The sequence below is a fragment of the Amborella trichopoda genome, chromosome 12 (assembly GCF_054954075.1).
Source record: "Amborella trichopoda isolate Santa Cruz 75 chromosome 12, AtrichopodaSantaCruz75HAP2 v2.0, whole genome shotgun sequence".
In the NCBI taxonomy this organism is placed as follows: domain Eukaryota; kingdom Viridiplantae; phylum Streptophyta; class Magnoliopsida; order Amborellales; family Amborellaceae; genus Amborella; species Amborella trichopoda.
The window spans coordinates 41,833,051-41,849,165 of NC_142347.1; the positions used below are offsets into that span (position 1 = coordinate 41,833,051).

Consider the following 16,115-nt stretch of genomic DNA (forward strand, 5'->3'; position numbering starts at 1 on the left):
ATCTTTTTCTTAAATTTATCATCATAGTGGTTTAGATTATGATTTGGTAAAAGTTTAACCCTGAATCTCATATGAAAAATGAGACTGCATTTGAAGCTGTGCATTATATAGCAAAACCGATCTTCGAAGCGTTATGGATCCTTTCTTTTTAAATTTAATCCCAAAACTTTTAATGCTACAAAGAGTTTCCATTTTTTTGTGAATTTTTTAATTTCCAAAAGTACTCCTAATTCAAATTAAATTTCAACCTGTTTTTCTTTTCGTTTTTAAGAGGCAGTTAACTCTTTAGGTGTTGAATTGGCTTCTATTAATAATCTAGAAGCTAGTTTGACCGATGGTTGAGAGGCAATTACTAGCTCCGAAAGATATTTTGGAAAGTTGAATGTATTTAAATTTTTTGGAAAGTTGAATGTTTTGTTTTGAAAAATTTAAATAAGCTCTGGGTATTGTGTTTGATAACTTGCTGGAATGTAATGGGTATTATGTTTGATAACATATACATATTAACCATATAATATAATACAATATAATATAATATAATATAATATATTTTATATATTTTATTAATGTATATTTTTATATTATATAACATATAATATAATATTTATTCTTATATATATATTATATTTTATATATAATATATAGTATAATATAAGATATTTATATATTATGTATATAACATTTATATTATTATTCATTATATTATATAATATCATAAATATATATTTTATATAATATTATATAATATATTTATATAATATATAATATAATAGTATAAATATTACATACAATATATAATTAATATAATAAATATATACTATATTTATATATTTTATATAATATAATAATATAAATATTATATATATATATATATATTATAATATTTATATTATTATATAATATACTATAAATATATAGGAATACTATAATCAATATAATATAATATATAATATATAATCAATATATAATGGGTGCAATTGGCATACATACGCATTCGTAGCAGTAGAGGTAAGGTGCACCTTCAAATTTTATCATGGTATATAATTTTGATGTAAAATGTTTTTAGGATTATCTCAAAATCTATTTTTATATCTAATTATAAAATTTTAAATTTAAAAAATGGTTAAAATCAAGTAGATCTATAAAGATATGAAAATTTTGAAAATAGACAGTGTAGATAATATGTTGTAAAATGCACTATTTCTGAGACTTAAAATCTTTTTATTTTTCATAGTCATACATCTCGATGTCGAGATGATCTCGATGCCGAGATGATCAATCAAAGGGTTTTTCAACATTAAAACTACCTTTCCGATGGATTTTTGAGGTGCATCTATAGTTCTACATTATAAGGTTGCATCTTTATATAAACTTTTTCCTTATATAATATATATGTAATATTATATGTATAATATATAATCACTATATACTATATAATATAAATTATATTTATATTTATAATACTACTAATATTATGTATTTATATTATACATAATGAATAGTGACTAACAAAAAAGTTTCAAAGATTAAGTTCCTACCTACCCTCTTTGAACTTAATCTTTCACTTTTTAAGAAAGAAATGAGAACTTTTGTTCAAAGATTAATTTATGAACTTTTGTTGAAAGATTAGTTTATGAACTTTTCATGAAAAGTGTAAAACAAATGCGTAATTTTTTCAAAATCTGAAAGAACACTTTCAAAAAAACAAACACGTCTTTAAAAAGACCTCTTGGATCAAGCAATTATGAGCACCAATTTGACCCTCAAAGGGTCGATGTGGCTTCTATTAGAGCCAATAAATTCATTCAATCCTTGAAGGGCCAAATTGAGTACTAGGAGCAAGTTCGAGGCTTGAAGGATCGAACTAACGATTGTCAACATCAAGTGCCAAACTGGCTTATGTTAGCCCCGAGCCATTTTAAGTCCTAAAAGGTTGAGCCAACATTTGTTAGAACCAGTTCCACCATTCAAAGGTCGAACCCTCGATATTTTGAGAAATAAAAAAATGATAGAAAAGACCCGTATGTAAATTGGAAAAATTTGAACCATTTTTTTGATTTTGGAAAAAAAAATTATACATTAATTTCCGTTCATTTTTACCACAAGTTTAACCTTTATACTCACAAGTAGAGTAGGGTGTGGCAATTGGGTCGTAAACTTGAAATGGATTTGGGTCCATGTTTTGAATTGGGCTGCTCGGGTCAAAAAATTGAAACAATTTTTTTAATTACTTTAAAAAATACCTAATCAACCAAGCGCACCAAATTAGGATTAGCTTTTTAAGTTAAAAAAACACATCGGCAACCCATATCGTTTCTCTGGATTTTTTTATCCGAATCTGCTCACAAAACAAAAAAAACCAAAATCAAGTGGGGGCTGGTTCAATGATTAAAAAATAAAAAAATAAAAAAAATGTGGAGGCAAATTGTAACAGTTAGCTCTTTAATTTCATTAGAAACGAATCTGAAAAAAATCCGAAAGAAAAGAAGGGTTACAAAGAAAACACAAATACCAAAAATTGCAAAAAATACACGAAGTTTATTTCAGGGACGCGTTAGTCTTAACTATATTAGAAAGGGTATTAAAAGTAATTTTTCCGAGAGCGTTTAATTTTCACGATCAATCGATCGAATCGACCCCTCCCTAGAGCCCACCCCATTTCTAGTAATCCACCCATCGTATAATTATTAAATAAAGTCTAAGGTTTGTATAAGGTGTCAACCTTATACTATTGAAATAAGTTGCATCTCAAAATTATGCTCAAAATACAGTTTGGTGCCGTATTGCGGTCATATGAAAGTTTATTGTTGCCCTCAATTATAAAATTTAAAGTTCTACAAAATGATGATGACCAAGTAGATCTATACGCAGTTGAAAATAAAAAAAATAAATGATCGAAATAATATGTCAAAAAATAAATTATTTTTTCAATACAAAATATATATATATATATATTTTTAATGAGCATAAATCTTTAAATCAAGATAATCAATTCGAAGTTTTCTAGCATGAAACAACCTTCTTTGATTTTGAACATACCTTATTAGTACAATATAAGGTTGACACCATAGTTTCCTTTTCTTAAGTGGAATACTATAAAATAGTAATTTGACACGCGAAACTACGAGGATCTGCACACGTGTGATAAAAGTCACGAAACGTGGCACTGTATCATTGGTATGCCGTGAGTATTATTAACCGATCAGAGCTTAATGTGATGGATGGATTCTAGTAACGGACAAGTCATGTAACTTGTGAATTCCACTCTCCCTTTCCCTCTAAGAAATCTTAAAGAGAGAGTCGACACATTTCAAGAGAGAGAAAGTGTTGGGTTGAGTAAAGCTTCAATAGATTTTTAAAGCTTCAAAGTTTCAGAAACCCTAATTAAGTGGCGCCCAAGAAATCGTTAGAGATCTCACCGTATGGGAAAATATGTTCTCCATTAAAGCTCTGCCCCCATGTTTACCTGCGAGCTCAGTGATGACAGCTTTCAGGTCGAGAAACCCCAAGTAAAAGACACCTTAGAATTCGGGCCAAAAGCTCACAGCCTCTAGCTCTCTTTACACATCCAGCTCCATTACCATGCTTACTGATAAACTCACTACTAATGGCTCTGCCAGCCAGGATGAGGGATGGAAAAGCACTCCTTCTAGGAGAGCCAGGCATCAAAACTCTGTTTCTCCTCATCTCTCCTCCGGTAATCGACCGCGAGCTCCTCAGTTCAATAACGGGTATAGGAACAGTGGTCAGGTTGAGGCCATTAATGGAAGAAGTCAGCTGCCAAATAAGGGGAATTCGAGGCCTCAGAGAGTGAGCTCCATTGGTCCTCCTCTTTCTAATGGCTGGCAATGGAAGAATAGGGACCCACATCCTCCTGGATATGGTGGACAAAGCTCAAAAAATGGCGAGATATCCAAATTTGAGGAGGCAGGGTACTCAGAGTTGGGGAAATCTGGTGGGAAAACGGCTAAATTTAGAAGTGATCTAGAGCCTGCGTTTCTTCCTTTTGAGCAATCAGGGAAAATAAAGGACCCATCATCAAACTATGATTTGAGCGGTGGGTCAAATGATGAAAATGTAGATTTCGACGATGAGAATGACGAAGAAGACGAGCTGATGTGGAGTGATGACGATTGCGATTCTGATGGTGGTGAGTTAAGCTCAGATATGATACGAAATAGCAAATGGTTTAAGGGTTTCTTTGCGCTTGTCAGCTCCTTGCGCTCTGATGAAATAAATGAGCCAAACGACTCTTTCCATTGTCCTGCTTGCAAAGGTGGGGTTGGTGAGGTTGAGTGGTACAGGGGCCTACAGCCCATCTTGTCTCATGCCAAGACTTTGAGCTCCAAGCGAGTGAAGCTGCATAGGAAGTTTGCAGAAATCCTCGAAGAGGAGCTGAGGAGTAAGGGGGCTAACTTTCTGGTCCTAGAGGAGATGGTGGGGAGGTGGAGGGGCTTGCAGGCAGATAATGACCGAGAAATTGTTTGGCCTCCTATGGTCATCATCCAAAACACTAGGTTCGATCATGATGATCAAGGACAGGTAAAACAGGCTTTCTTTATTTAATGTTTTATTTTCCGTAGCTTATTGCTTGAAGAATCAGTTGTTTTGAGTGGTACCACCAAATTCTTTTTACCAAAATATTCATTCAATGACTGATTTTTTTTGTATTTATGGATATTTGGTCTTGATAGAAATGTTCAGGCTATGTGGTGAAAGTTTGAACTTTGATGGTCATTTTGGTTTGCTTCGACTCCTGTGCAAGCAGAATGCAATGTTTTATATTGATGCATGATGGATCCAGTATCCTGTCTTGAGAGAGATGTTATGACTATGGTTATTTTCTCTGTTGATGTATCAGATATTCAGTCTTGGGGAGAAGTCTTATTCTATGAAACTGAGATATACTTGTATAAGCTTAATGGAAGTATTTTGTATTTATGAATTACATTTGTAGTCTAGATAGAGCCGATCCCAAATAGGTGGGATAAAGCTTGGGTGATGATGATGATGACCTATGTTGCCTCAATAGGTATGTTATGTTATGGTTATGTGTCTGAGGTTTATGGCTTTGAGGTACTTGGGAAGTTTGCATTTTTTTGATAATTATGTTTGGGCAGGCTGTTAATGTTTTTACATCTTGTTTCTGGGTGTTTCGAAGCCTTTTTCAGTTGTATGAGGCAAGAAACAACAATAAATTGCTTATGATGTCCTTATCTTTTGCTTTTGAAAATCCAGTGTTAGAAAAACCGGGGAATGGAAACTGGCCATGGGCAGGGTCCGGGTGACCCAGAACTGGTCCGGGTAACCGGGCCTAATCGGGCAGGTCCCGGCCGGACTAGAAAGGGTTAATTTTTTTTTTTTAAATATCAGAATATCCCAAAAAATAAAAATAAAAAGTATGTTTAAAGTATAATTAAACAAAATACATCCAAATGAGATAAAAAAGTAGTGTTTCAAAAAACAAAACAAAAGGATTTTGAGAAATCAAATTTGTGCCCAGGGGTATTTTAGAAATAATCCAAAAAGAAGGGGAAATGTAAAAATAAGTATTTATGGCCAAAATACTTCCCAAGCTTTTCCAAGACAATAGAAAACATTAAAAAACCTATCACAAACAGGTTTCTTTTTTTTTTTTTAGATTTTTGATATTTGTTTGAACTTTTTTTAACTTCACCGATTGACCACTCTAACAGGCCAAAACTGGCCAAAGCCAGTGGCCAGTTCCGGGTTGACCCAGCCGGTTTTGCAAAAACTGATTAGAATTTTATTTGAGTACGATGCTCCTGTGCACATGAACTGTTGTCATTTCTCATTTTGTCTTTACTGGTATGTCATAACTTATGTTATTGTTATTATTTCTTTGATGGTGATGGATGGTTTTAAAAATTCCATGCTGTTTCTGATTCACTCTTATTCTGTTCCTCTTTTACTTATTTTTCAAGGCGTTTTGAATTTCAATAGGCTTAATGGGTCATAGATTAAAGTTAATGCTGATTGACATACTGTGATTATGGTTTTGTTCTGGCACTCATCCTCAACTATCTGATGCTACACTATCAAATAACTTAAAAGAGGGAAATAAAATGCTCAAGTACCTATTGGGGAGTTCTGCAAATGTAAAAATTCTTCATGTTCTTTCATTTCTCTCATTCAGATGCCAAACTTCGTACTATGAAATTTATCAAACTCACTGAAGTGAATTATTCCAAGTGCATGGAGCTTGCTATGAATGATTGATGCTTGAATTCATTTTTGAACATCATAAACCAATAACCCTATTTGTACACATGGAAGAAAGATAACGATGTGAAAGTAGTGTATCCAACTCTTCTTTATAAACAACTCAGTTTCATATCAATTGATGCTTGCAATAAAATATACATGCACTTTTGGCAATCCTTAAGTATTTGCACTCGACGGTGTTTGATACATGGGAACTAGTTATGTAACAGAGTGAGTTTTATTACATCAGGGGTATATTAATGTTTGTTTGTATTTTAAAAGGCATTCCTTTTGGAACTGCATGTTTCATGTCACACTCTTTGTCTCTCATATTTGTCTATATTAGAGCTAGAATACTTGAGTTTCATACTACAGCATTTATAGATTGCTGCCTTCGTATAGTGAGCCTTGAGTCTAGCATTGCAACTTATGATACTGTGTGGTTGAGCTGCTCTTTTGGGACCAACTTCCTTTTGACCATCCCAAAAGGTCAACAGTTTTCATTCTCATGAAGACATGCCTTCAAGGCCTCTATATAATGGAATGGGGTGATACACATTATTGATTGATTTTCCTGAATATCAACTACCCCGAAAGAAAGATTTTCCTGAACTTAAGCCTATAAATTTTGTCAGTTGTTCACTTCACTTTTATTTGTAACTTCAGCATCCTTTTTTGGAAGTTGTTTTTTGTATGGTTACATGTTCTGAAATCTGCTCCATGTAGATTTGTTGATCATCGTCCTGAGAAAATTCTTCACTTTCTTGTACATTCCTGTTGATCACTATCTTGTCCTACAAGGATCATTGCCTTGTTAACTGTTTCCTTCATATTCTTGTCTACGGGTATTCGTATCAATGATCCTCTTCTGGTTTACATCAATCTCTTTTCAGTTTTTTGTTCTACTGCTCGGGAATTCTGTTCGTTGTCCTATTTTGGTTACACATTTCATCTAAAGGAAGGAGCTATTGGATTCAATTGATTTGTTGATATCTGCACGTGCTGCTTCAATGAAATGCTGTGGATGAGTGATTCTCAAAGATTTTGTTATGGACTTCTCACAGTGGCATGTTCATCCCTTGGCTAAATAATTTGGAAATCAATATTTTGATGTTTTTTGTGTTTGTAAAAGAAATTTCTGAATATTTCTTTGGATTTTACTAGCATACATAATCAAATGTGGCTCCATGTTGTTTTTGTTTTTGTTGGCCATTCTATTTGTGAATGTAGACTTTGTTTTTTCTTTTTCTTGTTGTTGGATCAGGGGTTTGGGAGTGTTACTACTACTACTATGAAATTGTCCCTTGTGAATTTATTAGATCTACATCTTAACGCTGAAACAAGTTTATGATTGTTGTATTATCATTTGAGTGCTTCCAAAACTTATTCATAAAGAAAAAAAATACTTTCCAAAATGTGAACATATTTTTTATTTATTATTCGCATACCAGAATCACCAACTTTAGACTTAGCTTCACCTTCATTGTTGGCTATGAAACTAAGGCTTTCCCATGCTGATAACCGCTCTCTCCTTATGAAGTGGGGTAAATTGCCTCTCTGCTTGTTCAGCTATAAACTTCTTCTTAAGAGGCCTTGTTGTTCTTAAACAAGGGTTTAGTGTAATGCATCTCTATTGCTGCAAATTCTTTACTCGCTTTATAAGGCAGGTTGTGCGCACCCAGAATTTGAATTTCTGACATTCTCTGTACCCATAGTCTGCCCCTATTTGTCTCTGTCTCAATGTAATGCTACCTTTGGCTTCACCCATAATTGGGTCATGTTAGTTTCCATTTCCCTTTTTGTTGACATTCACTTTACCTTTGCTAGGAGACCTGTGCCTTGAGGTGTTTGAACAACTTTTCTACACTCTTTTGAGCAGAGGGATATTATTTCCATTACTTTGACATATTGTAGGTAGGTCATATCTTTGGGCACAATCATATGGCTGGTGGCTTATCCACATCTCCTTGTACTGGTAAATTGGTAATAACGGATAGCCAATGATTTTACTATGCGCAAATTTGTGTCTTCTTTCTCTAAATCCTGAACCTGCTTTCTGTATTAGGTAGTTAAATAAAGTTCTCAAAACTACCTATTGAAAAAAACCATAAAGGGGGTGTCAAAAAATATTAAAACTTCATTTTGTAGATATGATTGTTTCATATCTCTAGATGGGTTGGCTAATGGGTAACATATGTGAGATGGGAAACCTTCGACCTTTATTCTGTGCAGTGCGACATAACCTTGACTCCCACATTACACGAGAACTGTGATTCTTGTTCTTGTTGCTATTAGTGTTTTAGATGCTGATCATACTTTTTTGTGTTCTTTTGAATGTCATTCTTTGCAATAGTATATTGGCACCCAGAGTTTTCCTTTCCTTTCCCGTTTCTTTTTTGTTCTAATGAAACTTCAGGACCTCTTTTTTAATACATTTTCTGATGAGCAACATTTTATTCAAATTCACCTTCCATACATCAATGCATGCTATGGCTACACTTAAACAAGTCCAGGCATGATACAGGCACAGAATTGTCAATGACTGCAACATGGACTCCTATGTGAATATGTATCACCTGTTGGGAAATGAGATCGATAGTTGGATAGACTACTTTGAAGTACCATTTATAAACATTCTTTTTTTGTTTACAATATAACCATTTTGAATCAATCTGCCTTTGTTTTTTGTTTCAATCTAGTGGTCTAAACTCTTTGAGTTTCTAACTGGCTTGGGATCAGATTGTTTGGATTTATCCTATTTATAGTATCCTAAAATTTGCTGTAAGTTTCTAAATGACTTTATGATTTCAGTGGCTTGGAATGCGAAACGAGGATCTGATGGAATATTTCAGTGGATACAAAGCCATGAAGGCTAGGAATGCTTATGGGCCATCTGGGCACCGTGGGATTGGTCTTCTTATCTTTGAAAGCTCTGCCATGGGCTACCTAGAAGCTGAACGTTTGCACAAGCACTTCCTAAAAGAAGGACGAGGTAAAGATGAATGGGAAAATCATCGAGGATGGAAGCACTCAGCTGGAAAGCGCATTCTCTATGGATACATGGCTACAAAGGAGGAAATGGAAATTTTTAACAGGCACTCCAAAGGTATTGATGTGTTTTTAAGTGAATGAGTGGGTTTCTCTATGTTAAAAAATCTAAGTTTCTCTGTACTATTGGACACTATGCAGTGTGACTCTTGAACATGTTTCCTTTTTTACTTGTCTTACTTTTTTTACTTGTCTTGCTTTCTAACTAAAGATAGAGTATGCTATGATCCACTAGACTATGGTTTCTTCATAATCCATTGAGGTTGTCACAGTTTGATGAAGTGGTAGACAGTGATGTGGGAGAGAGTGTGTGTGGGTCCTGCTCAATCTCTCTGGTGGTGTGTCCCACTCAATCTGCATCCCCATTGCTCATTCTACTGGATGATGATGACTTCATTAAACTAAGGGTTTGCATTGTCCGTTGGATTGTAATATAGTTTCCTTCTACTGATTATATTTCAATCTTCTTTATTGAGCTGATGTTTCGGCTTTCTTTTTTTTCTATACTCTTTTATGTGCGCAACCACACTATTGATAATGAACCTTCGTTAGGCAAACAAAAGGTGAAGTATGACATAGAGTCATACCATATGATGGTTGTGGAGCCCTTGAAGAAGATGGATGAAGATAATCAAGAGCTTCTCTCACTTCACCGAAAGGTTTCAAAAGAAATAGAGCACAGTAAGACTTTGGAGGAAACATGCAATGTCATTGGACAAAATCTACGCATTCGTGAACAAGAAATCAAGATTATAAGGCAAAGAGCCACTGAACAGCTTGAGGAGTCCAAAGAGGAGGCATGTTTTCTTCCTCTGAATTTGTGAACTTGATTTTTGCAAGTTTTGTATTTTTAAATGCTAAATCGAACCAAGTCTTATCATATAGCTCTGGTTCCCCTCTTAACCATGCGACTATACTTGTCATGATTCCTCAATATTAACGTTCATTTAAAATTGATCAATGGCCTTCAATTGTTTGAGCAGATGGATTATCTGGACCGAATTTATGAAGAGAAAATCAGAAAATTGACTGAAGATCTTGAGAAAAGAGAAAAGCAGCTAGAGAAGGTGCAAGATGCATTGAAGACAACATACTTGGATCGGTGCCTTGAGCTCGAAATGCAATTCTCTACCATCATGATCACTGCAGATTCTGCAGATGGGGAGCAGAAAGAAAAAAAGATCAGGTAATTTCTCTAACCTTGTTGTCGTGTGCCCTGGTTTATACTATCCCTCAATGTAAACAAATGTGCTCATTTCTTACATGATTGGCTCTTTTACCCATGGAATAAATATGCTCAGTTTAGTCTAAAAGTGCACCAAATTGCATTCAGGTCTAGACTTTCATTTCATTTTAATAAATTCTAATACAATGGGACACTCACTTATTGCTATTTTGTCGTCGTTTTGTTGTTGGCATTAATTATTCTTATTGTGATTATTGTTCTTGTAATTGTCGTTGTTGTGGTTGTTGTTGTTTATTCAAATTGGTGGGATTCTTTTGTTATTCTTGTTGGGATTCTACCCTTTAAATATGCTGATGAAGTGGGTTCTTTCAATTATGCTTTCATTATAATGTAATGGTGGTTGGATATTCAGCGTGGACTGAAATAGCTGTTAACACATGTAAACAAAAGCATACTATAGTCCAAAGGGCTAAGGAAACTACATCCATGAGATAAAGAGTGAACCCACCAGATTAGAACATAGCCCAAACTTGGGTCCCACTCTCTTCACTCACCACCTTTCATTTCATTGGATGGTCTTGGGCCCAATGGACTACAGTTGCCGTAGTCCACTGGACTATAGCAAGCATATTATGCTCTAGAATCACCTTAAAATAATGAGGACTATTTCTATTAGAGTCGACTGCTTTACTTGTTTGCACCACCCATCATTTTATTGAACAACCATGGCCTCAATGTACCATGGTTTTCATGATTACTGGAATTCGGTGTATTTCCCATGGTTGTTGGATCTTCCAACTTGGCAGTGATATCCAAATCTTCTTCTGGCGCTCCGGGAAGGGGGTCTTCAAGTGATCAAGATTTTTAAGTTTTTGTATCTCGATTCCCGCCTTCGAGACTTAAGATAACCAAATTGATGATTTTCTTTATTTATAGCCTGCCAGCAATACATATTTTTAATATAGTTGCATTACTCACTGGTTACAAATAAAGAGATCCACACTTTGAAAGAGTATATATAGTCCTAAATTACATATTCTTTGAGGTTGGAAGCAAGATCCTAAAAGGTAGAGATAAAGATCCCCCAAAAGGCTAGCTTTTCATGATCTCCCACTACTGATCTGGATCCCAATCCCTCAATTATGGTATTCCCCATTTTGAATGCTTATTGCCTTTTGGAATCACCTTAGGTAAAATGATGACTGATTCTCTTGAACTTGATTGCTCTGCTTGTTTTTATTTGCATGTGTTGCTGAGACCCATGACTAAGTTTACTTGCTTCAAATTATTATTTATAGAGATTTAGCTGATGTTGTTTCTTATCATTATGTGACTTAGGATCGAAGAAGAAATGGCAAGGCAGGCTATGTTAGCTGAGATAAGCCTCAAGAATTCCGAGGACTATGAACTTGAGAAGCAGTCTTTGCTGGAGGCACATCACAAAAAGCTAATGGAAGCGAAATGCCGTCACCGTGAAGAGGAAGTGGCCTTGGAAAGAGAGATGGAGAAAAAAAGAATCGAGCTATTGCAGAAATACACCCTGAGTGCACAACCTAAAGAGTCTGATCTCTCCCAATGACCTACTATAAACAATGAATGCTTCGAGATATTAATGTTAGGGTTGTGTGACTTCTGTTAATTTATAATTTCCACTTCGAGATATTAATGTTAGGGTTGTGTGACATCGGTTAATTTATAATTTCTCTACATGAACTTCTATGACTTGGGAGAACCGCTTTAAAAGGGCTTTCTTATCATGTATTTATGTATATTAAATACCTATGTGTACCATATATAGCTACTACGTATCGGTTTCTATGCTTAAAAGTTCTTGGATATGGTTATGTTGTTATTGGGTCTAAAGGAATTGGGAGAATTATATATACTTAAACTTTGTAGACTTCCTATGTGGTATCACATTTTAAATATCAATATTATTTTTTCTTGTATTTATCTTTAATTGAAAAGTCAAAAAATAAGAACTAAAATGCATATTTTCTCTCTCTATCTAAACTCTCTCTCTACTTGCCTTCTCTCCCCGTCCAAACTCCCGTTCTCTACCCGCTTTTTTTTTTTTTTTTTCCAAACTCCCTCTTTCTGCCTAAACCCCCTCTAATCTCTCAGTTTGCACTCTCTCTCTCTACCCAAACTGCATCTTTCTACCTGCCCTTGTTTTTTCTCTTTGCCCAAAAAAACCCATATATCTTTATTTTTTTATATGTCTAGAGATTGAGATCACAATTTAAAATGAAGAACCCAAATGAGATACAAACAGTCTATAGCACTCGCGGTTGAAAAATCTTAGCCAATTTCAGAGATATCTTCCCAGTAAAACTATTGTTAACTCATCGGATTTCACAATGCTAAACGGTTCTCAGGCAGGCTTCAGCCACTTAATTTTTGGGGCAATTTTCTCATAAATTTTCTATAACATGGGTTTCAATGGGTTTTTTTGGTGGAGAGAGATGGACTTTGGGCAGTGAGAGAAATAGAGCGAGAGCAGATAAAGAAAAAAAGGGAGTTTGGGCATAGAGAAAAAGAGAAGGCAGGTAGAGAGAGGGAGTTTGGGCAAAGAGAGAGGGGGAGTTTGGGTAGGTAGAGAGAGAAAAAGAGAGGCGACAGAAAAATGATATTTTAATATCTATTTTTTCTATTTTTTGACTGAGGGAGTAAATACAAGAAAAAATAATGATGTGATGGGATCTAAAGTGTATCCCAAAAGTACTAGGAGTTACGATGTCTATAATTTTTTGGAAATGTAAAATGTAACATTGTGTGCTCCCAATGGCCATCTCGAATTTCTGGCCTTCTCAAATCCCAGATAAACATTTGAAGGAATCATTTGAATCATCTTGCCATTCTTATGGGGTATGCACCAGGGCCTACTAGTAAATCATGAAATGTTGAAAACCGGTTTTTGTGAATTGGAATGTATGGTACAAGTAATTGTTATTCGTCATTTTTGACGTACCTGTATCCCCGGAGTGAATAAGAAGAGAGCCGGTAGTAACTTGATCCCGTCGGTGTCCAATATGCGCCAGACCATAGGAACATTATAGTAATAAACTTAAAATTGGGTAACCTTTGAAAAAGTATCAAAATGGACTCAAATTGAATGAGAGAGTAGTTTTGGATACCCTAAGGACACTCATAAAGTTTTGTTGTGTTCTAACAAGTTTTGGTATGATCAGAACGAAACTTGGTTTTCAAATCCATCATTTCATGTTGAAAATATATCCTGTAATTATAGCCCTATTGAATAGATCTAAAAACCATATTAGACCACCTCCATTGGATCCGGAACGTCAAAAAACCCTTAAGTACCAACTTTCGGCTCAATCGGACCCTCCGAGACTATTTTGGGCCAAACTTTCAACTTATTCGGACACTATAGCGGTGCAGCCTCAGTGAACTAGTTTGTGATTTTCAAATGCTTATAATTTGCTCGTTTTGGGTCCAATTAAGCTCAAACATAAGCTACATTTTGATGATACGCTCGTTTTGACATATAGCGCATGTCATGACGTGAATCGAAACAAGAGAATTTTTAGAGAGAAGATGAGTTTGAAACATGAAAATTTAGATTTTAAAAAGAACATCCAATTCATTGAGAGGCCATTGCTCAAGATCCCAATGTCCAATTGTCGCAAGTATGGGTCAGTTGCGACCTTGCTTCGAAGAGCTACAGTTTGATATATTTTTGTGAATGATCGAAGATCAGATGACATGAATTTTGAGGTCAAAGACGTGACCCGAAACAAGAGAATTTCTAGAGAGAAGATGAGTTTGAAACATGAAAATTTAGATTTTAAAAAGAACATCCAATTCATTGAGAGGCCATTGCTCAAGATCCCAATGTCCAATTGTCGCAAGTATGGATCAGTTGCGACCGTGCTTCGAAGAGCTACAGTTTGATATGATTTTTGTGAATGTTCGGAGGTCAGATGACATGAATTTTGAGGTCAAAGATGACATACTTTTCTGGTCGCCGGAATCCCATTTTCTGACAACTTTTCAAAATTGGAATGTGCTCAAACGGAGATCAAAATGGATGAAATTTATCACAAAATTATTGTGATAGTATCCTCTTCAATTTGTGATCAAAATGAAAGCTTAGAACGTCATAGATCGTAACGGATTGGTAGTCGAAGAATCACAAGTTTATGGAACTTGGCCCGATTTTGAGTTCGTCCTTAAAAAGAACTTTCAAAATGGTCGAAGGGTATCAAAACGTGCGTAATAGTTCAAGCATCGATCTTACGATGATTAATCACCCGAATTACCACCGTAAGCATCTGAAAAAACTCCCGAGGCCTAACAATGGCAAGAGGTCCCTTATGGAGGGATGGTTTTGTCATTTGTTGAAAAGTGTATAAAGGTATTTTGGCCATTTGATCTAAACACAGAATTAATATTTAATTATAAAATGTGTATTTTTTTTAGTATTACACCCTTTTTTTGTTGTTGCTCTATATAAGGAACTTAAGTCATTTTTAATGCACTCTCTTGAAAGTGTTTGAGATTAATGAGAAAGGCTTGAGAATTCTAACGCATAGGCTTGTTCTTTTTGTTGTGCTTTCAAGTTCAAGACTCAAGAAAGGAAGAGAGAAAAACACTTCCTATAGAGAGAAAATGCCCCTAAAACCCTTCACTCCTTAGAACCCCAAAATTCCAATTACCTTAGGATTCCCAACCCCCTAGAACTGCTAGCTTCCATACACCTTAGGACCCCTAGCTTCCAATCCTACTCCAAACACCCTACACCTTACATAAGTTATCCTACACCTTAGTCTACGCTATACACCATACTTCACCATACATTATAGTATCCTATTGCCTTTAACTAGCGTATACCTTACCTAATTCAATACACCCTAGTCCTTATACACCATAACTTAACCCAACCCACCTAAGCTAGGTACCTAGACCTCTAGACTCTAACCTTGACCTAAAGCTTAAACCTCTCTTTCTCATGTGCATGCAAAATGACCGATGAAATGCACTTAGGCTCAAGCCCATTCTAGGTCCACTTTATCCCCCCTCTCTCTCTCTCTCTTTATATCTCTCTCCTCTCTCTTTCTTTCTCTCTCCTCTCTTATTTTCTCTCTCCTTTTGTCTCTCTCCTCTCTCTTTCTTTCATTCTCCTCTCTATTTCTCTTTCTCTCTCTTTTTTCTCTCCTCCTCCTCCTCCGCTCGAACCTAGGGCGGGTCCAAGCCCCATCCCCTTCTCTTACTCTCTCATCAAAGTGACGGACCCGTGCCTTAGGCAGGTCTACCTACTCTTTCTTTTCTCTTTACTATCTCAGTCTCTCTCTCGTTCGCTCCTCTCCTTAGTCCACCTCTCTCTCTCACTCTCTCTCGTCCTCACTCTTATCCACCACATTCTCTCATCTCATCTCTCCTATCCCACCTCCCCCCCCCCCCCCCCCCCCTCCCTCGCTCTACCTATCCACCACTCTTTCCCCTCTTTACCTATCCGCCTCTCTTCCTCTCTCTACCTATCCACCCTCCTCATCCCTTACACCCTATTAGCCTCTCTCTCATCTAACCCCTATCCACCCTCCTCATCCCTTACACCCTATTAGCCTCTCTCTCATCTAACCCCTATCCATCCCTCTCATCTCTTAACACCCTATTTGCTCCTCTCTCATCTAAT

The 16,115-nt window shown here is 35.7% G+C and overlaps 1 protein-coding gene across 1 annotated transcript; it reads left to right on the forward strand.

Moving 5' to 3' along the window:
- The first annotated feature begins 3,320 nt into the window (after positions 1-3,320).
- On the forward strand, positions 3,321-12,286 carry LOC18447047 (protein SUPPRESSOR OF GENE SILENCING 3 homolog). The gene is made up of 5 exons (XM_006857149.4): positions 3,321-4,542; positions 9,037-9,331; positions 9,826-10,070; positions 10,257-10,459; positions 11,798-12,286. The coding sequence occupies exons 1-5, from the start codon at positions 3,583-3,585 to the stop codon at positions 12,036-12,038; spliced, it is 1,944 nt and encodes a 647-aa protein (XP_006857211.1). The 5' UTR covers positions 3,321-3,582; the 3' UTR covers positions 12,039-12,286.
- Positions 12,287-16,115: the final 3,829 nt, after the last annotated feature.